The 20424-nt window shown below is 42.0% G+C and overlaps 1 protein-coding gene across 5 annotated transcripts in view; it reads left to right on the forward strand.

Annotated features, from left to right (window-relative positions):
• Positions 1 to 1623: 1623 nt before the first annotated feature.
• The window catches only part of LOC101913562 (transmembrane protein 68), a 28623-nt gene continuing 9822 nt past the window's right edge, over positions 1624 to 20424 (forward strand). Inside the window, exons 1-6 of one of the 5 annotated variants that reach the window (XM_055799567.1) lie at positions 1624 to 1923; positions 7080 to 7232; positions 9616 to 9780; positions 14341 to 14534; positions 16692 to 16752; positions 18527 to 18666. In XM_055799567.1, coding sequence (XP_055655542.1) covers positions 7190 to 7232; positions 9616 to 9780; positions 14341 to 14534; positions 16692 to 16752; positions 18527 to 18666 — 603 coding nt within the window. In that variant the 5' untranslated portion in view covers positions 1624 to 1923; positions 7080 to 7189. Of the gene's footprint in view, positions 1924 to 2017; positions 7233 to 9615; positions 9781 to 14340; positions 14535 to 16691; positions 16753 to 18526; positions 18667 to 20424 lie in introns of those variants that run through there. The other 4 variants (XM_055799565.1, XM_055799563.1, XM_055799566.1 and 1 more) reach the window with 4 other exon arrangements.

Consider the following 20424-nt stretch of genomic DNA (forward strand, 5'->3'; position numbering starts at 1 on the left):
GGGCTGTCAGTCTCTTCTCCCCAGTGACAAGTGATGTAGGTCAAGAGGAAACTGCCTCAAGTTGCACCGGGGGGTTTAGATTGGACATTAGGAAAAATTTCTTCACCAAAAGGGTTGTCAAGCATTGGGACAGGCTGCCCAGGGAAGGAGTTGAGTCACCATCCCTGGAGGTGTTCGAAGGGTGTGTAGATGTGGCACTTCGGGCTGTGGTTTAGTGGTGGACTTGGGAGTACTAGGTTAGTGGTTGGACTCAATGATCTTAAAGGTCTTTTCCAACCTAAATGATTCTTAGATGAATTAAACCACCATAGTCATCTGAATTTGCACAGCAAGTCTCCGTAGACTTGGTGCTAGGTGTCATGCTGCAACTCAGAACAGAGCCTTGGTCTTGAACAGTGGATATGTAATCAGAGCATTGATTATCTTTCAGAGCAGGGATTTCAGCCTAGATCTTGCATGTCTCAGATGCCTGTTAACAGTTTGATAAGAAAGTTCAACTTTTTCCTGGGCTATTTTGTCTTACAGCAGCATCCCTGTATTACTTGCAGCTTAGCTGAAGTGAGCTGGAGTAAAAATTTCTACTACTTCCGTCTGCTTTTGTCTTCTGTCAGTTCTGGGGTTTCAAGGGAATAGACAAAACTATTATTGAGTGATGTGAGTAGTTTTTGAGAGATGTATGACAGTGATTTTTCTAATAAAAAAGTAAACATTTTTTCCCAGAAACATTATGGTAACTGCTCTAATGAAGAGCAGTTATTATAATATTGTTTTAGAAGCCCGCCCCCTAAATTTATGTTCTGTTCAGAGCAGTATTGGAGGAATGCCAGAAGTAGAACTGGTATTATAACAAGTATTTCTTTCAATTTTGGATCAGATCGCTCCTCTGCTACACATATTTTCTAGCCTCTGTTATACAACAACGAAGGAAAAACTGCAAATGCAAATGACTTGTACTTGCCTTAAAACGTAAGCTGCATTTATGAGTCTTTTTGGGTATAGTTTGCCCAATGAGCAATGCAAGGTCTTAACTTTCCGTATGTGAAGTTACCCAGCTCAAATGACCAGATTTTGCATTGGGGAAAAATATGCTACCGGTAACGCTGGGAAAGTAAATTCCTTGGGCAGCAGCAGTGCAAATGCAGTCGTGCAAAGGCGCGGCTGCACAGCCCTCGAAGTCGAACGGGTGGGTGCAAACGCCAGCGGCAGCCGGCCGTGGCGGCGGCGCAGCGAGCGAGCCCGCAGGCAGGCAGCGGGGCCGGGGCCAGAGCAGCGCGGCCGCTGCGCTGACCGGCACCCGGGGGCTGCACAAGGGGCACAGCCGCCAGGCTGCAGCGCCGCGGGGGGCGGCCCCGTAGCCTGGGGGCACGCAGCGGGGTGGCTGTGAGGAGCCCGTCTTCACCCCCGGGCTGAAGGGCTGCCCGGCGGGCCAGCGGCCGCGGAAAGCGCTGCAGCAGCGGGTTTGGGCCGGTCGGACCGCGGCGGGCCGGCCCGGTGAGGCTCCGCCCCGGTGAGGCTCCGCCCTGCGCCTGCCGCCGCGCCAGGCCCCTCCCGCCCCGCCCCTCTCACTCGCGGGCAACGCGCGCCCCCTGGCGGCGCCCGTTCCTCTCCCGCCGGAAGCGTCGGGCGGTGCGTGCCAGACGCGGTCCGGGCGGCTCCCGCGCCCCAGGCGGCGCGGAGTTCCCCCCTCCCCTCCGCCGCTGTCCTCTTTCCCTCCGCGCACGTCCCGGCCCCCCCCCCGCCGCCTTCTCCGCTCCCGCCCGCCGGCGGCACGGTGCCCTCCCGCCTCCGCCCCGCCGTGGGGAGCCGCCCTAGCCTGGCCGCCCCGCGGGCACCCGGCCTCCGCGGGGGCGGCGGGCGCAGAAGTAAAAGCAGGCCCCGGCACGGGCGCGGGGCTGGAGCCGGAGCCGCCGCCGCCAGAGGAAGGTGAGCGGGCGCTGCCGAGTGGGCTGGGGGGGTCCCCGCGCTGGCCCGGGCCGGGCCGGGCCGGGCCGGGCCTGGCCCCGGCCCCCCGCTGCCACCCCGTAGGCCGCGGGCGGGAGGCGGCTTGCCTGGATCGGCAGCGGCCGGGCTCGGCAGCGGCCTGGGGCCTGGCTCTAACCGCTGTCGGGCGGGGGCTGCGGCCGCAGCGCTGTGCGGTGCAGCTCAGCTGAGCGGCCGGGCCGGGCCCGGGCCTGTGCCCTCCTCGGCCAAACTCGCCCGCCGCCCCCGGCTGCTGCGGAAGGAGCTGCTGTCCGGCGGCTGTAGCAGCATGGAGCTGGGCTGGGCCTGGCTTCCAAGCAAGGGCAAACCACCCTCTGACTTCAGGGTCTCTCCAGTCCAGAAGCCATTAGCAGGGTTATCAGAGTCCTCAAGATTTTTGTGTTTGTGGTGGCCTTGCTAATACGACCAACGTGATGGAAAGCAGCGTATTTCTGTTGGCGAGGGCATGTCATAACTCTTGCTTTCCAGTATCTTCCTCATTTGGAGCTACTGGAATGTTCTCCAGAGGTTCCACTTACACCTTTCATATACGTGCTGAAATCATACTTTCCATATTTGTGTCTCTTTCCATAATTGCTGCTTCTAGCATGACAGTAGGTCCTCGGTTAGTCCAGTGCCTGCTAACTGCAGCTGAAGACCACTGTTGTGGTCTAGTTAAGGGCTTTTCGGGGTCACGCACTAGAAGTCAGTGAAAGGAATTGTGTGTTAGCCTTGTTTCCACTTCACCACCAGCATAAAACCTTAAGCTTAAGCGTAAGTCTAATGAGAAATTGCATCTTTTTCATCTGGTGAAAATGTATGTAAGCTGCTCTATTAGGAGCTTAGAACTTAAATTAAAAATGCCTAATTTGGTCACAACAGGAAATGTGCTAGTGATGTTGGTTAAAATAAGAAGCTCTTTAAGGGTAATGCTCATGTTATAGAGGGATTCGGCCTGTAAATTGTTTAAGGGTGAGACTTAGCAGTACTGCACCCCATTGTGGTTTTTAGATTTGCATGGTGATAGATGTTGGAAGACCTCTGACAAGGAGGGCAGGACAGTCTCTCTTTGCTTGGGTGAGGTCCTAATCAGAGTCACATTGTTGGTGTTTCTAGATGACAGTGTGCTTTATCTTGTGATTGTAACAGCTCTGAGCAGTTGAGTAGACAGCTGTAAAGTCGGAACAGACCAAAATGACGTTATCTGTTGGTAGCATATATGAGCTATGTTGGACCTTTATTCACTGTGGAGCATCCTGTGCTTTTTTTTTTGACCATGGAGACAGAATCTGTCTTCCCTTCCTCATTGCCTTTGGTAGGGTGTTCAGTGTGGCAGTAATATAAATCACACTTGGGTTTGTATACAGAGTATTTTTGTGGATGTACCATGGGTGATCAGAAGAAATGCTGGACTTGTTACACAGAGAGCAAAGTTACAGGAGGTAAAGGCCTGGAGAAGGCCTTTATCTGGTGGACGGTAAGTCTAGTATGAGTGAGAATGACTGGCTACATTTTGGGCTATGTTAGCAAGGCCAAAGCCATTAGATAGAGGAAATATTTATTACCTGCTTTTCAGCACTTTTGAGACAAGTCCAGTTTAGAGCCGTACAGTACAAGAAAGATGCTGACAAACTGGAAGGGGTGCAGAGAAGGACCACCAGCATTGTTAGGTGGCTGGAGCACATGGTGTCTGTGGAGAAGCTGAGGGAGCTCTGCATGTTTAACCCAGAGAGGGCTTAAAAGGGGATCTTACCACTGCTTTTAATGAGTGGTTATAGAGAGGGGGGGCTTAGATTCTTCTCAGCAAAGGCACAGAAGGCAACAGGCACAAATTGCTGTAAGGGGAATACTACCTAGAGTAACGGAGAAACATTTTCACCGTGAGGGTGGTCAAGCACTGGATTAGGGGCCCAGAGAAGCAGTGGGATCTCCATCGACGGAGATGTTACAAACTGGACTGGACATGGCCCTGAGCAACCTGAGCTAACTCCCTAGTTAGCAAGAGGTTGGACAAGTGCTGTACAATGAGTCTTTCCGATATAAATAATCCTATAATTCTCTTCAAGGTGAGGAAACAATGTCATTCAGAGTAGAGTTGACTGTCCCTAAGACAAGGCAGTGCTTAGATGTCTCCTGCGTGCTTGACAGCAAAGAATTTGTCAGATTTTAATTTCTGTTACAGGTTGGTGCATAGATCTGCAAGTGAACTTATAAAACTGTCACGATTGCGTTTGAGGTATTGCATTTAGCACTACAGGCAAAAGGACAAGTAATGTTTTGCAAGGCTGAACGTGTGTGGACAGGATTTAAATGTACTTGAGGAGGATTTTGTGTTTGGAGAAAGCCATAAACAATTAAAAATATAATAGGTGGGAGAGTATAACTTCTAAGTAATCTTTAAAGCTATATAATCACTTCTTCAGTTTTGAAAAATGTTTCTGTGCCATAACCCATACTCCCATGTTGTTCTTTAGCTTACTAGCTAAAGTGGAACCTAGTGGAACTAGTGGTGGAACCACTGGAGAAGCCCAGGCATAGCAGTCTGATAAATGTTGTAGTGTTGGATGCTGCTCCTGAATCCTGCTTGGGCTCACAAGTTGTGTTTCTTGTAATTGCTGTGGGTGTTTGCTGCCTGACGGGTTCTGGAGTTTGGCTCTGGCAACTGGAATGAAAAGGAGCTTTCTCTTGCTCTCCCACACATGCACTCTCTCCTGTCCTTTCCCCCTAATTCACACTGCAAAACACGTGTGCATGGAATCAGTGAAGTGCATGTCACTAAGTGCTTATATATCACTGAAGGTAAACGAGCTGCTTGTCACATTGTCTTCAGGAACATGCTGGGGAGCAAAATGTTGTAAACCTGAGCTAGTGGAACAGGCATGGATCGTGGGAGCAAAGTCCTTGTCACCAGATCAGCTTTCTTCTTGTTAAGAGATGTCACATTGAGCAATGTGGGTAGAGGCAGATTTCAAAACAGAAGGAAAAGGAACATCCGTTTGCTCTATCAGAATGGGAGAAAAAATTGAGACCAGAAAATGTGAGATGAGTTCTGCTCTAGTACATGTTTTAACATATCATAGCGAATGTGGAGTAAGACTGATTTTCATAGTTTTTATCACTGTGGTTCTGACAGTATTAATTATCTCCTGAATTTCAGTCACTTTTAACAGTAAAGGACTGATAGACACATGTCCATCTAGGCATAGAAACTCTGCAGTCATACATGCTGAAAGTCACATTTTATTAAAAAAGCCAAAACATAACACCAAGCTTATATTTTTTCAGAAATTGTTGTTCTTAATCCATTTCTCTGTAACAAGCCTACGTTATAGTTGCAACATGTTTTTCTTCTTGGTCTTGACTATCAGTTACCTGAAGTCTTGACCAAAACTTTATTCTAGACTGGGTAACATTTTTGCCTTAAGGCATTATTAATGTTGTTCTAGAACTGTAGAAGATAGCCAAGCATCCAGGTTGTCCCATGGTTATAAGATAAAGTGAATAGCAAGTTTTCCCCTTGTGGCGATTTAACCCCAGCTGGCGACTAAGCGCCACACAGCTGCTCACTCTCTCCCCCCACAGTGGGCTGGGGAGAGGATCGGAAGGGTGAAAGTGAGAAGGCTTGTGCATTGAGATAAGGACAGTTTAACAGGTAAAGCAAAAGCCATGCATGCAAGCAAAGCAAAACAAGGAATTCATTCGCTGCTTCCCATCGGCAGGCAGGTGTTCAGGATCTCCTGGAAAGCGGGCCTCCAGCATACATAATGGTTCCTTGGGAAGACAAACGCCATTAATGCTGAACATCGCCCTGATCCTTCTTCATCTCCCAGCTTATATACACTCAGCATGACGTTATATGGTATGGAATATCCCTTTGGCCAGTTGGGGCCAGCTGTCCTGGCTGTGTCCCCTCCCAATTTCTTGTGCCCTTCCAGCCCTCTTGCTGGCAGGGCCTGAGAAACTGAAAAGTCCTTGACTTGTTGTTGCTGGGTAATGTTTACACTTAGAAACATCAGTGTGTTGTCAAGACTCTTCTCACACCAAATCCAAAACACAGCACTGCACCAGCTACTAAGAAGAAAATTAACTCTATCCCAAGTGAAACCATGATGCCCTTAAATCATATAAAGCTAATAAACAAATGTTGCTCCAGAATTATAGAAAGCCTGGAATATCATCCCAGAGAGGTCTAGCCCTGAAACTTCTTAGGAGCTGGTGTTGGAGAAGAGAGATTCTTATACATAGGCACACTACAGCCAGAGCAGTTAAATCTTTTAGAGGACTTCTGTGATCTTTTTCCCTTGTCCTTCCTGCTGCCTCTGTGTTGTGCTCTGGGACTTGGTGCTTCACTGTCTGTAAAATTTCCAGGTACAGTTAAAGGTCTCTGCAGGAATGAGACTTGCTTATTTGATGTCATCTTCTTCTAGAGTCATTGTATGCTTGTGGTTAGTGGAAGTGTTCAGCAGGTTTTTTTATAACACTGGATCTGAGATCGTGCTGTTCCCTGTTGTAGAAGTGCTTGGGAGAAGGTTCTGAGTGTACTACTTACTGTGTAGAACAGTAAATAAGACTAATCACTACAGCTTTCTGAAAATTGAAAATGCAGTATAAATTGGTATTGGTAACAGTAGAAATGTTCTAGATATGCTTAAGCTGAACAGTTTTAAGTGAGAGAAAAATCTTAGCCTGAGATTAAGCAGTTGCACTATCTTTCTCAATCAAAATTGTCAGCATTTCCACTACACAAAAGAAAGGGACTGGAAAAATCCAAGTGAAAGTTTTGCTGCATGAGCCATTACATGTCCAATAGGTGCTGCTTGGATATGGGGTAAATGGTGTATGAATAAAATGCATGGGAGAGGTTGCATGATTAAACAGGATAGACAGGTCTATCTTTTTTGAGGATTTATTCATACTTTTTTTTTTTTTTTTAATTAAACAGGAGATGATAGGTGGAAATGAATCCTGTACTGCAGGACCTATACCTGTGTCCTACTTAACCTGCCTGACTCACATTCTGAGAGAATGGACTGGTGTGGAGCATATTGAAGATTATCTGAGTTATGCAGTCTACCTTTTATGGGTGCTTTTTCCACTCGCAGTAGTTTTTCTGCTTCCAGGAGTTCTTGTCATCCTCTTCTATGCTTCCATTCTCCTTCTTCATATTTATAAAAGAAAGAATGAACTAAAGGAAGCTTATTCCAATGATTTTTGGGATGGTGCAAGACAAATGTTAGCTACCCTATGGGATGGACATGGAAGAATATGGCATGGTAAGTGAGATCTGATTTTTCGTTAAAAACTGTTGAAGCTCTTACTCCTAGTTTACCTTTCAGGATTATCAATATATATATTGTTGTTGTTGTTGTTGCATGAAATCTAAAATTCAGGCCATTTTTTTCTGTTTTTATCAATGACTGCTAGTGATGCTTGGGAGAAAAAAAAGCCATTCAGACTTCTTTGGTTGTCAGATATTTTGTCTTACACATTATTTCTTTGCTGCTACCAAATGAGATCTTTCATCCAGTTGAATATATATGCAATTTTTAAAAATTGTTTACTTTTTTTTTCTATTTTACTTTTTATAACTACTCCTGGATTTCGTCATGCCAGGAGGACCCGAAATGTTTGCTATGTTAAAAATTAGATCAATTAACTGCATTATTTCAGAGTCAATACATAAACATTGGAAGTCAAATGCCAGCTCCCTGAGAGCTAGTATGTCAGAACGTTAGCATAATTTAATTGCACTTAACCAGTCTTTTACGTATAATGCCAAATGATGCCTTAAAGGAGCACTTGGTGTCAGTTCACTCACTAGTTGTCTACTTCAAATTGACTTTAGAGCCTAAAACTGTTACGGAACCATACTTTATTTTCTTTCTATGTGTTTTTGAAAACTACTTTCTCTGCTAGAATGTCAAAACGAAGGGCTCTGTTCCTTGTCCTTCTACTATTATTTCTTTTATAAAGACAGACTTAATAAATGATTTGGCTTTTCTTTCTAAGGAAATCCTAAGCCTCTTTCAGAACCATTCAGTCTAGATGCATTTAAAGGAAAAAGAGATGTTTAAGAGCAATTTACATAAAGAACAAATCCTTCTTGAAAATCATCTCTATTTGTTCTCTAGTGAAAGGGAAGCGAGTTTTCAAGGCATTGATAACCAGATGGTGCAGCGACTGTATCAGATAGGCTTTGTAAGACTAAGATGTAACTTTCAAATCTAGGAAAGTATACTAGATCAAAATCAACAGCTACATCAAAGAGCTTAAAATGCTCACTTCACAATAAAAAGCTATTTACTTTTTTTCATAAGAAAATGATTTTTTTAAGATCTTGGCTCTTTTCATCTGTAGTAACTTTTTCTTTTTGTAAGATCTAACTTTTTATTTGTGCAGAAAAGATTCTTATCCTGCCCCTTGTTGACAGTTGTGACTTTTCTGCCCTGCCAGCTGCTCTCATCTTCTCTATAAACTTCTCTTGCTAAAGAATGAAATGTTTTGCAATTATTTTTTCCCCACTTGATTATCAATATGTCATAGGAAGAAATCTTCATCTTGAAATCACAGCACTGGAAAAAAACCCACAAACCCCCAAATCAGTGCCACAACAAAAAACCCCTAAACCAAAACCCCAAACTGGTGTGTGATGCCTGTAACTTTACATGTATTATGCAAATGTTAGATGTAGGCATCATTCTGGTTATGACTGGCTGGTGTGGAGCACAGTAGTCAGTTGGTATCATACAGATGATAGGCTTGCAATATGTTGTGACTCTACAGGTATGGGTAATAAAATAGAGTGAGAAGAACCAAGAGTACCTTCAGAATTAAAAATTAATGGAATGGGAATTGCAGACCTGATTAACTTTGGAAGAAGTGAAAGGGTTTGAGGTTTTTTGTTTATTTAAAAAACCCCAAACAACATAAACAAGATACTGTAACAATACTGCTCAATATTAACTGAATATGTTCTATACTGACACATTTTGATATTTTTTAACTGAATATATTCTGCACTGTTAACTTAATTAGAAATATAAGTTCAGTAAGAAACTTGTGTGTGTCTATGTATCTTGCAATTAAGCTTACAAAGCCCCAAATACTTTTAGTAATTAGTGATGGAAAAAATATAGCAAGTATAACTCAGAGAAATAACAAAAATAAGCTTCATACCCTGAAGTAAAAGGAGATCTGTAAATGGATGCTGTCACGTCAAATCTAAAAGTTACTGGTGGCAATGAACTTTGAAAGGTAAATAATAGCTCGAAATAGATTTTTTTTCATGACTCCTATCCAATTCTTAATTGTGATTTCTCTTGAAAGATTGATTCAGAGGACTCTACAGCCTTGAAGAGAGTGAACTGAAAAAATAGGGAAGAAGTATATAGTTCAAGACAGTCAGACTGGGTGCTTTGTTTTCAGGTTTTTTTTGTTGTTTTTTCTTTAAATGTGGCTCTTCTGCTTTAAATGAAACTTGCCCTGTGAAAGCCACTTAGTAAATGCTGCAAGTCACCTCTTGACTTTTTAGCTGTCACTTTGCTCTTACCACTTCTCAATAGCTATCAGTTTGTTCACCAATTTGCTGTGAGTTAGTTTCTTTGGGATAGAATTGTATTAAACTTTGACATCTGTTATGCCTTTAACTCCTAACAGGTTATGAGCTTCATGGTGCTGAAAATATTCCTGAAGGACCAGGGCTTATTGTGTTTTATCATGGAGCTACTCCTGCTGACTATGTCTATTTCACGGCTAGACTTCTTATAGAAAGGAAGAGATACTGCCATGTAGTAGCGGATCACTTCGTCTTTAGATTACCAGGTAACATACTTCATTATAAACAATCAGTTTGAGAACTCTTAATTATTTTTTTGAAATGGTGTAATTAATAAAAATTTTGCCATAGGAACACAGCTGTCAGAACACCATGAAGTTCAGCAAAAGCAAATGTGAAGTTGTGCATCTGGGATGGAGCAATCCCATACGACAGTACCCTGGGTAGAAGGTGGCTTTGCAGGAAAGGACTTTGGCGTTCTAATGGGCAACAAGTTGAGCGTGAGTCAGCATCGTGCCCTTGCAGCAAAGATGATGAACTGCATGCTGAGCTTTTTTTAGCATGAGTGTAGACAGCAGGTTGAGTGAAGAGATTTTTTTTTTTTTTTTTTCCCCCCCCCATGGCTTGGCACCTGTGCAAGCACATCTTGCAATATGGTGTCTGGTTTGGGACTTTACAGTACAAGACAGACATTGACACATTAGAGTGTTCAGTGGATGATGGGGAGCTGGAGCATGCGATGTATGAGGAGAGGCTGAGAGAACTGGATTTGTTTGGTCTGTACCAGGTAGGGGTGGGGGAAGATATTACTGCTGTCTTCAGCAACCTAATGGGAGGGTGCAGAGAAGAGGGAGTCGGACTTCTCACAGGTGCACAGCAGTAGAATGAGAAGTGACAGAGACAAGTTTCAACACAGGAAATCTTGATTAGATGTGTGGAAAAGTATTTTACCACGAGGGTGATCAGACACTTGAACACATTGCTTAGACAAGTTGGGGAATCTCCATCCCTGGAGACTTTCAAAACTCCAGTGGGTGAGGCCCTGAACAGCCTGATCTATTTAGACCTGCTTTCAGTTGGAGGCTGGACTACATTACCTTCAGAGGTCCCTTCCAACCATATAAATCTCTGGTTCTGTGAATGAATTAAGGGTATTCAGGGAAGATGAGCTCAAAGAGCCCAGATAATGTTCTGGGTTGTGTTTTGAAATCTGCACAATAACCTGTGATGGGCAACCCAAATAGATGCTGCTTCTCTTGTGAATCAAACCAGGAAGACTGCCAAAATTTCATCCTAGTACTAAGACTGCCTGATCTTGATTAAATCTTCAGCTTAAATTGGATGCCTTTTCAGGAGATGTTTTAGTTAACCAAAAGTTATTTTGCTCAATGGAGGAGAAATGGTGGGTGTGGAGGGGTGGGCTTCGGGAGTCTGTGGGCTGTTAGACACACTTGGATTAAATGATTTAATGATCCTTCTGTTTTTATGATTATTGAATCTACTATGAATAGCTGTGAGGAATGGCTTGACCTATGAATCTGAATCTCAGGTCCATGCCAGTATGCAATTGCCAGTACATGATCTGATTGCATCCTCTGCATGGGGCACTGCTGTCCTGAATTAACTGCATTTAACTGGTGTGTGCTTGTAAAATGTTGCTGTGCCTCTTAAGAGATGTGTGAGCCTCAAGGAGTCAAACGTGCCTCTCCTTACTGCTTAGTGTTGAAAGATACAGCTTGATAACTTATGGAAGGGAATCTAACCTAACAGGAGACATACAGATATCTGAAGATTGCTATTGAACGTAGCCTAATGCATCTTTCTTTCATGTCGATGCAAAAGGAAATGATTTCATTGTCTCCGTTTGTACTATATTTATACTATGTATGCTTCTGTTGCTTGCATTTTGGAGCAGAAGGATATGAGATATGGTCCTGTGGCTTCTTTTTTCCCCTTTTTCTTTTAGAAACTGGAGGTTAATGATAGGGGAAAAAAAAAACATTTCAGTTGTTTCTGGTTCTTCTAGATCCTTAGCTGTGTAATGCTCAGGAATACTTCGATTTCTCAACGGTTAAGAGAAAATAGTTTCCTAAAGAGTGCAGTGAGGACTGTGCTTTTGCTTGTGTTCTTCTCCATCACTCTTTCCTATAGCATAGGCCATGTTTGCCTCCTAGAGTCATCCCTCTTCAAAAGGCTGCCTGCTGTTTTAGGGGTCTAAGACAATCCCTCTCCTATAAAGTCCCAGAGCAAAGGAGCTGTGGCTTCTTGCCTGTTAAATATACAAGGTGTTGCAAAGTGTCTTGTGGACTAGATGTTCTGCAGATAATACATGCATGGTTACCTACAGTTGTGGAAGGTTGGATTCAACGGTCAAAATGATTCTTCTCTCCCTGTAGTCGTTATGATCAGTCATAGAAAAATGGTGACATCCTTACCATCTTGCTACCAGGTAGCTGACAGCACCTATGTTGTTACAGTCGCTGGGGCTAAGCTAGAGAAATGTATATAGTGCACTTTGAGATAAGTGTTAAATGCATTACTGGGCACTCTCCAAAGGGTTTTCAAACATTGGTGTGGACACAATGTTGTAGACAATAGGAGCAGAGTATGCTGGGGCAAGTCCAGGTTGAACTGTGGAATAAAATTAAGTTTAGACTTCTTGGTATTTGGACAGATTGGCATCCCTTCATGCTCTGGAAGGCTGAAAAACTGTATTTAGATAACTTTGAGAGTTGTTTTGTTGTTTCAAAGTGGAAAAATAAATTCTTGGTCACTTTCATGCAACAGCCAGGTATGACCCCAGTGTTTCTTCTGACTCCTCAATGACCTTTGCCTTGGGTTCAGAATACCCTCTCTGCCCCTTCAGGGCCACTCCACTCTGCTGCTCTAATGGAGCCACGTTTTTCCTCTTTGCTACTGGAGCAGAGGTATTGCTAGTAACATATGATCTGCTGGCTGGGCTATAAGGTACAGCTAAGGATATAAGGCTTATGCTAAAAGCCAAGGGGGAAATAAACCTGAGAAATTTTGTGAAGACTTGAAACCCCCCCACACCACTATTTTGTATTACAATTTTTTGCCTGTATTCTGTCTATATTCTGTTCTTTTTTTTCTGACCTATGCAGTGGATGGACTCATGGTGTTGCTCTATCAGCCTCCCCCCGTTCCCAGTGTGTCCAATGCAGAAAGGAAAACCATCTTCACAGCTTCTGCTTCATTGGAGTCTCTTTTCCTGCTCGGGTCAACCCTTCTTAGGACTGTTTTGTCTCTTTCCTGAGCTCACTGACAGAAGGGGACTTGGAGACAGGCAGCTTCCTACTACGTACATTCCAGAGAACTTTAGTTTGGGAATGTAAAATGTAAAAACCAGCTATTGAAGATCCCACATACAAAGCACCTGAGAGAAATTAAATTACTTTAGGAAAACACTATTTCTTTGCAAATGCTAGTAGATGAAAACTGCTAGTGTCATCAGCAGTCTGCGAGGCAGGCACAGCAGAATATGAGACAGGTGCAATACAGCTTGTGTTCGGTTGTTATGCTTTCAGACAGATCCCAGTTGTGTATAGATATAAATCAGGAGTAATTATATTCACACAAACTACAAAGACTGGTTAGAGATCAGAGTTTAGTTAAGTATAAACTAATGCTATGCTGCCCCATGGTCTCCTTCCCAAGCCCTTACTTTATGCAGGCTGTAAGAGAAGACAGATCTCTGTCTTAACTGTATTGGACTTCTGTCTGTGTGTGTGTATGTAACAAATATGTGATCGTAGTAACAGCTATTCATTTGTTAACCTGAGGTTAAGAAATGAAAATCTGTTACTGAGGGGCAAACTCAACTAGATCTGTTCTGTGTCCTTGTCTGTGGCTGATAAGGTTGTTGGGAAACTTCAAGAAAGAGAAGTATCTTTCCCATACTGTTTAGTCATTTAAAGTTCCCCTTTTTGGTATGCAGTACTCATAAATACTGTATTTAAAATTTATTGAACCAAGCAGACATGATTGATTTCCTGCAAACAGAGGTTTATGCTAGTTGTGTTCTTTCACATTACGCTAGTTGTCTAAATTGATTAGGTATGCACCCATTTGATGCTTGTAAGCAAACTTTTGATGTTCTGCCGTTTCTTGAAGAGCAGTGTCAGTATGACATTTCAAATTTAAGATGATATAAGGAGTTTATATAACTTTACAGTTAAAAGCTTCAGTAAATGAAAAATCTTAACCTAAGATGAATATACCCAATCCAGGCTTGCCAGATACCTTTGTGTGTGAAAGGCCATCAGGGTACTTACAGACTGAACCAGGGAGTCAGTTCCTGCAGTGATGTGTAACACAGAATGCTGCATTTTCTTTGTCATTCTCCTTGTGCACAGACTACTTTTTGTTTGCCGAAGTTAACAAAACAAAAACCCACAACAATTTACTGGTATTTTCTCTTGTTGCACTTTATTAGGACTGTGCTACATTTGAAAAGTAGAGCTTGGGCAAGGAGCCAGTGCCCTGCAGCCAACTTAACAACTCCTTTGAAGGGGCATGTGAAAGATGGCATAGTGCTTGCCAGCTTTTTCCAATTTCGTTCTGATTGTGAGATAGCACCTGACTTTACTGTGATAAAAAGCCACTGAAACCCCTAAATCTTCAACTTTTTAGACCAAAATTTATACGTAGGACTTAATGCTTCAGTCCCTCTACAATCATCTTTGATTTTGGGTTACAGGTTATTATATAAAATAAATTTTAGCTGTTGTGTTCTGTATTGGAAATCTGTACTCAATGGTAGTATGAATTAACATTTTCTGAATTAATACTTTCTTACCCTACAGGTTTTAAAATATTACTTGATGTACATGGAGTTATGCATGGACCAAAAGAAGAATGTGTCAGTGCTCTGAAGAAGGGCTATCTGATAGCTATTGCCCCAGGTGGAGTTCGGGAAGCACTCTTTAGTGATGAAATGTATACTATAATCTGGGGTAATCGGAAGGGCTTTGCTCAAGTGGCCATTGATGCAAAAGTGGTAAGTATGACAGATCACAGAAGAGAAGCAAGGAATGCTGACTTACTAGTACTTTCTTCTAGGGAAAGCTGTTTGGATTATCATATATTTGGTGTGACATTGCTGAGTAGCGTGAGTATGGTCTATTTGCTCTCATAACTACATTTCAAGTCTCTTGTCGCTTTTGATAAGGTGGCTTTGGAGTCAGCTAAGAATAGTGTCGTCAGGAAATCCAGAGTTTAAAGGAATGAGAGGTGAGGTCCAGGACGGTTTCTACATTACAAGCCTGTGCTCTTTTACATGTACCTGGTCAGGATTGTGATGGTGTAACCCCTGACCAGAATGGTTGGAAAGCAACATGAACATTTGTTTCCCCTGTCACTGAAGTATACCGTGACCCAGCACAGTATGGATTCACTGGCGCTACATCCTGTAGTGGCATTTTATGGTAGTAAGGGATGTCTAGGGCATGCAGCAGTGGTAGCAGATGCTGTTCGCTAGTGTGAGCTGTCTCTTCAATTCTAATATGTAGCATTGCACTTGATCAGCAGGCAGATACTTATTCATATGGGACCAGTTGTGAAAGGCACATAAGTGTATGAATAGTTGAATTATACCTATTTTAATAAGCGTTTCAGAGTCCTTCTCATTCTATATTGGTACTTGAAAGATGTGTGCATATGTCTGTAGGTCTGCATATATCTAATCTGAAAGGAAGTCTCACACCAAGGGTTTTATAGTTAGGTACTGTCAAAGATAAAATTTCTGGATTTTACACAGAAATAGAATACTTTTAAGACCCAATTTTAAGTGTGTGTCACTTTTCTCAGGAGAAAAATAACATTGTTCAAACAGGCTATTTTCAACAGATTTACATTTTACTAATGTATTATAATACCACACGAAAGACCATCCTTGGGATTCAACTATGGTTGTACTAGTTATTTTACTGAATGTGTGTTCAGTTCCCTTTATGCACTCGCAAAGGTCTTGCAGCTTTATCTCCCCCTAAAAAACACCTGAGAGTTGCAGTAGAATAGGAATAGTGTTGGAGGCAGGCTGAAAGTGGGGAAAATATTTAGATTGAAGATGAACTTTAATTCACCTTTAATCATGAACATAACTCCTCATGGAAATTAAAACATCAGAAAAATGTGTCTTAAAACTGGGACCTTCAGCTTGGAGTTGTCTCTTTTCAGTGATTTGTTTGCCAAAATTTTTGTCATATAAACCAACTTGGTACATACAAAAATCTCTACCTCTATGTCAAAAGTAGGATGTTCCAAATAAGATGGTTCTAGCATAAAGAAGTTTGTTACCATTCGGTTTAGGTAACTGCACTTCTTTCTATTCTCTACAGTTATATTGGTTTATTTAGAGACCACCCCGCCCCCCCCCCCCCCCCCAAAAAAAAAACCCCAACAAAAACCCAACAAACAACCCCAAAACCAAACAACCCAACCTGTTTTAAAAGTTTCACTTACTAGCTCATCTCCATGCTTTTTTAAAAAAAAGTTTGAAAGAATCTGAATGTTTGAAAATCCCATAAACAGTTCTGTATTTCTGATGATGCTATACACAGTGAGTGCATACTATAAGATGATAAAAAAATTTCAGGTAGTAGTCAGCCCCCTCCCGGTTCTTGTAAATCTTAAATTGCAAGTTCAAAAACAGCAATAAAAACTTGAAATATGCAACCATTCCAAATATTCATCAGCAGAAATAAACCGTGGACATGTATGGAATATGACACATGATGTGTGAAGCAATACAATTAACATAGCAGAGATGAATCAGGCAAGTTTAGAATCCCAATCCTGTGAATTCTTCCCTGTGAGCATAGCTAAAAATTAGGTAAGAGTTTTAACCACTTAAGTCACAACTGTGCAAACACTGCTAGACAAGGGGAGGCCTAAATGCTCCACAGGTTCTGAAATCTTGGACTGCTTTGAGAAAATGGACTTGCTGAAACAGTAACTCACTGAAATCTCATGGTATTCTCGAGCGGGAAACCTCACGGCAGAAGATTGCGGAAGAACTAAAGAATACTTGTTTTGCTCTCTGTATGTTCTTGTCTGAGAAGCACTTCTGAAATTGATTTGCTTGTTGGGTTTGAGGTAGAAATTTTTAGATAGTGGTATCTTCATTAAATTCTTAATTATGTTTTTTCCCTCCTAGCCCATCATTCCTATGTTTACACAAAATGTTCGAGAAGGCGTTAGGACATTAGGAGGAATAAGTAAGATATTTTCTATTTTTCTGTAGTTTATTTTTCCATATATGTTTAGCCTATCTCTGTAGAAATAATCCCCATATAAATCTGAGATTTGACACAGCCTTGTTTCTGGAGGTTCGCTGTCCCGTAGAGTTCAGAGATGTTATTAAGGTTTAATGTCAGCATTAGATGTGGTATTGGCTTATCTAAGTTACCCTCCACATAAGTGTGCCTTTCACAGAAGCAGTAGAAGAGAGGGAAAAAAAAAAGCCAGAAAAAGGCAAATAGATTTACAGCACTTTTTTCCTCAACTCCAGGTTTTCTGCTGTCTGTTAAGAAGCAAAGCAAATAGGGTTTTGCGACTGACACATAATTTCTTTAAATGTCCTCCTAAAGCTCTGTGCTTACACCTCTACCTGCACTTAAACTTCAGATGGTTTGAAATATATTTTATCTGTAGTTGGTTTAGTATTCAGCACTAAACCACAGGTCCTTATAAACCCCGTCATTTGCCTGCTCTCTTTTCTCATCTCTATGGGTCTTCTAGCTAGCACACAAATAGATGGGTATATGAAGGGTCCACTTGCGGGATGTTTAGATGCCCACATCTCTGCTGATCTGCTAGTGTTAACCCCCTGGTTTTTTATATTTTCCATCTAGCAGAAAGGGCCTGAACAGTCTCCTCCCCACCACATGTTCTGCCTCAAGTATGGCATCATCTGCATCAGAGGACTGCAGGGCAAAGCACTTCTGTCCTCCTCTAATTAAAAGCCAAGGCATCAGATGTAGACGTGCAGAATAATTCACACATTCGTCAAGTTATACAAAAATATACAGCAATTAATTGTCGCTGTGTTCAGGAGGATCTTCTCAACCAAGCAGAAATTGAAGCCCATATCGTTCATGCTACTTGTATTCTAGCAGAGGTGCTACAGGAATTGAGTTCTGTTGATCACTGGAGGTGTTACTCTAGTTTCAGTGGGTTTGGAATATTCTTTATTCTTATAGGTCATGTATAGAAAATTCCACATCTTGGACAGTAAGGATTTTCTTATGCCAACATTTCAGTTAATGGAATTCCTTGTCTAAAATTGAGACACAAAATATTAGTACCCATTCTGCAAGGAATCTGTTCTGAGTGTATTTGGGCTAGATTCTTAGAAGGTGGCATGTGGGGAAGATAATGTGTCCTCTTACAGCTGATCAAAATACCTGTTTTTTCTCTCTTTTCATGTTGTTTCACTGCAACCGGTCTGTGATCTGAAAGAGCAATCCAATGTTTTAGCATGACCGGCCTTTAGGCTAGGCAGATAAGACTGTTTTAGATCCTGTAGACCTCAGTGGGACTGAACAGAACAGTCTTCCAATACTGTTTTTTTTATGCTAACCTGTAAAATTAGCTGGACTGTAACCTGTATTGTGTAGCATTCCCTTCTCCAGAGAGGTAGCTCCTGGATTTTTTTCCTCTTCTTCCTTCTCTTTGCAGCTAGTCTTTGGAGGAGAGATTTCACACCAAGTTAGGGTGGAAACAAGTCTGATGTTAGCATTAACACAGCTTTTAGGAAATGAAAGTCAAGGGTAGACTAGCACTTGAGATGACACACTCTTTGAGAATCTGGGTCAGGGGCTGGATTACTTGACAAGCCAGTTTCAGTTTTAAGATATACTGGGGAAAAAAACTTTACAGAATAATCAGTGTCTCTCCTCTTTTTTTTTTTTTTTTTTTTCCCCCTCTCCTCCTCACCCTTCCTTTTCCTTCTCCTGCTTTCCTCCTTTCCCCTAAATCTTTTCACATTAGAAATACTTAGGTCACTATATGAACGTATTAGATTGCCAATAGTTCCTCTGTACGGTGGATTTCCAGTCAAGCTTCGTACATTTATTGGAGAGCCCATTCCGTATGAACCAAATATAACTGCTGAAGAACTCACTGCAAAGGTAAGATAGATATGCATATACATATTTAAAATATTGACTGTTGTGACAGAAAACACTGGAATATTCTTGTCAAGTAATTTCTGCCTTGGAGCTAGTTACAGAAGTTGGTGGAATCATGGTAAGCTTTGGACTAGCCTAACTCTGAACGCCCTTCTTAAATGCTATCTTTATTACCACGCCTTGCAGATGTTCTAGGCCTTTTAAAGTCAATACTGCACCCTATATTTGCTTCAAGAAACAACTTTAGGGACTGGAGAAGTTCAGTCAGATAAGACTGCTCTGAGTTGATAAAGACTTAAGTACTTCACCCAGAGAAAATGTTCTGATTCTTGGCCTTTTCAGAAACATACTGCTGAAGTCTGTCAAATAGAGCAAACCTGTGTTCATAAACTGTTGAAATTCAATACAATAAAAAAATTAAGGTAAACCATTTCGCTGTATAGTGTGTTTCCATTTCTATTTCCTCCAACTTCTCACCCAACAAAATTAACTTTTGAACATTCCCCTAGTTCAGATTTAGGTGGCTTATAGAAAAGATTGTCAGGTTCTCATGTTCATTCAGTTTATTAATAGATTTCACAGTGCACAGACTTAGAACAGTTAAGTGATGGAGCAGTCAGACGGAGGGGGCTGAAATGGCCATTTTTTAAAGGTCCACAGATGGTAACTTTTAGCATTCAGAAAACTTTGAGAGAAAGAGATTTTTCTTCTTGACCATGCAGGTGTCTCACCTCATCTGATTACTCTGTGATTAGATCTCTGCAAAATGACATCTTAAAATGTTTATCTCCATTATTTTATGCCCTGGTTATGGAAAACTGATTGTTTCTTCTGGGAGTTCAGTATGACAGGACTTCAGAACTGTTTGCTTTCAGGAGAGAATGTATGCTTAAACGACTTTAAAACATGATTTGGCATCTTTACCTTTATGCCAACCCTCGCTTGTTTCTGACTTAAGTGCAAATTCTGCTAGATAAGGCACCTAGATTGTGAATCCCTTAGGCTTCTGGTTAGTGATTTTGAACTTGTATCTCATGTTTCAGGCTATGGCACAGTATGCATTTTCCCATTATGTGTCGAAGAAAATTAAGCACCAATTTTTGACCTAATGGAAATTTTAGATCTGTAGAGACACTTAGGACCTGATCTATAAAGAGATGTGGGCAGGAACCTTTGCCTAGGACTTAACAATTGATCATATACTTCATAAAAACAGTGGGAGCTTGTACCAAGAATCAGTTTTCTCCTTGCTGACCACTGGTTTACAAAGACAAATAGTTCTCTGTTCTGTCTCTAGCCTTAAGAATTCAGTAGTCTGTGCTTCTCTAGGCAGATTAGGAAGGTTACAGCATGTACTCACCATAGCTTTTGGATGTTGCCCTGGTTTTGAATGTTCCCCGTAGAGCTTTTATCTAATTAGAATAGCTGCTATTACCTTCTTGGCCTGCTATGTTTTGGACTGAAAGTAAACACTGCTGTCACATGCAGTTATTGTAGGTGTGGTTTAAGCATATGCTTTACAGGACCAGTTCCTTCAGAGGACTTGGGTGCAGGGATAGCTACTTTGTAGAAGCCAAATGTGCTGAGACACAAATTGTGTTTCCTGTGCTGCTAATAAGCAGGTGTAGAAGCAATGTTCTTGCATACTGGAAGTGTTACAGATGCAAACCTGGGCATAGGCAGAAGTGCCTGAGTTGTAGTACAGCACACAGGTGCTGACATGTTTTATAGATCTAGGTCTCTTCATTAATTTACTCC

This window comes from Falco peregrinus, chromosome 3, assembly GCF_023634155.1.
Source record: "Falco peregrinus isolate bFalPer1 chromosome 3, bFalPer1.pri, whole genome shotgun sequence".
NCBI classification, from domain to species: Eukaryota; Metazoa; Chordata; class Aves; order Falconiformes; family Falconidae; genus Falco; species Falco peregrinus.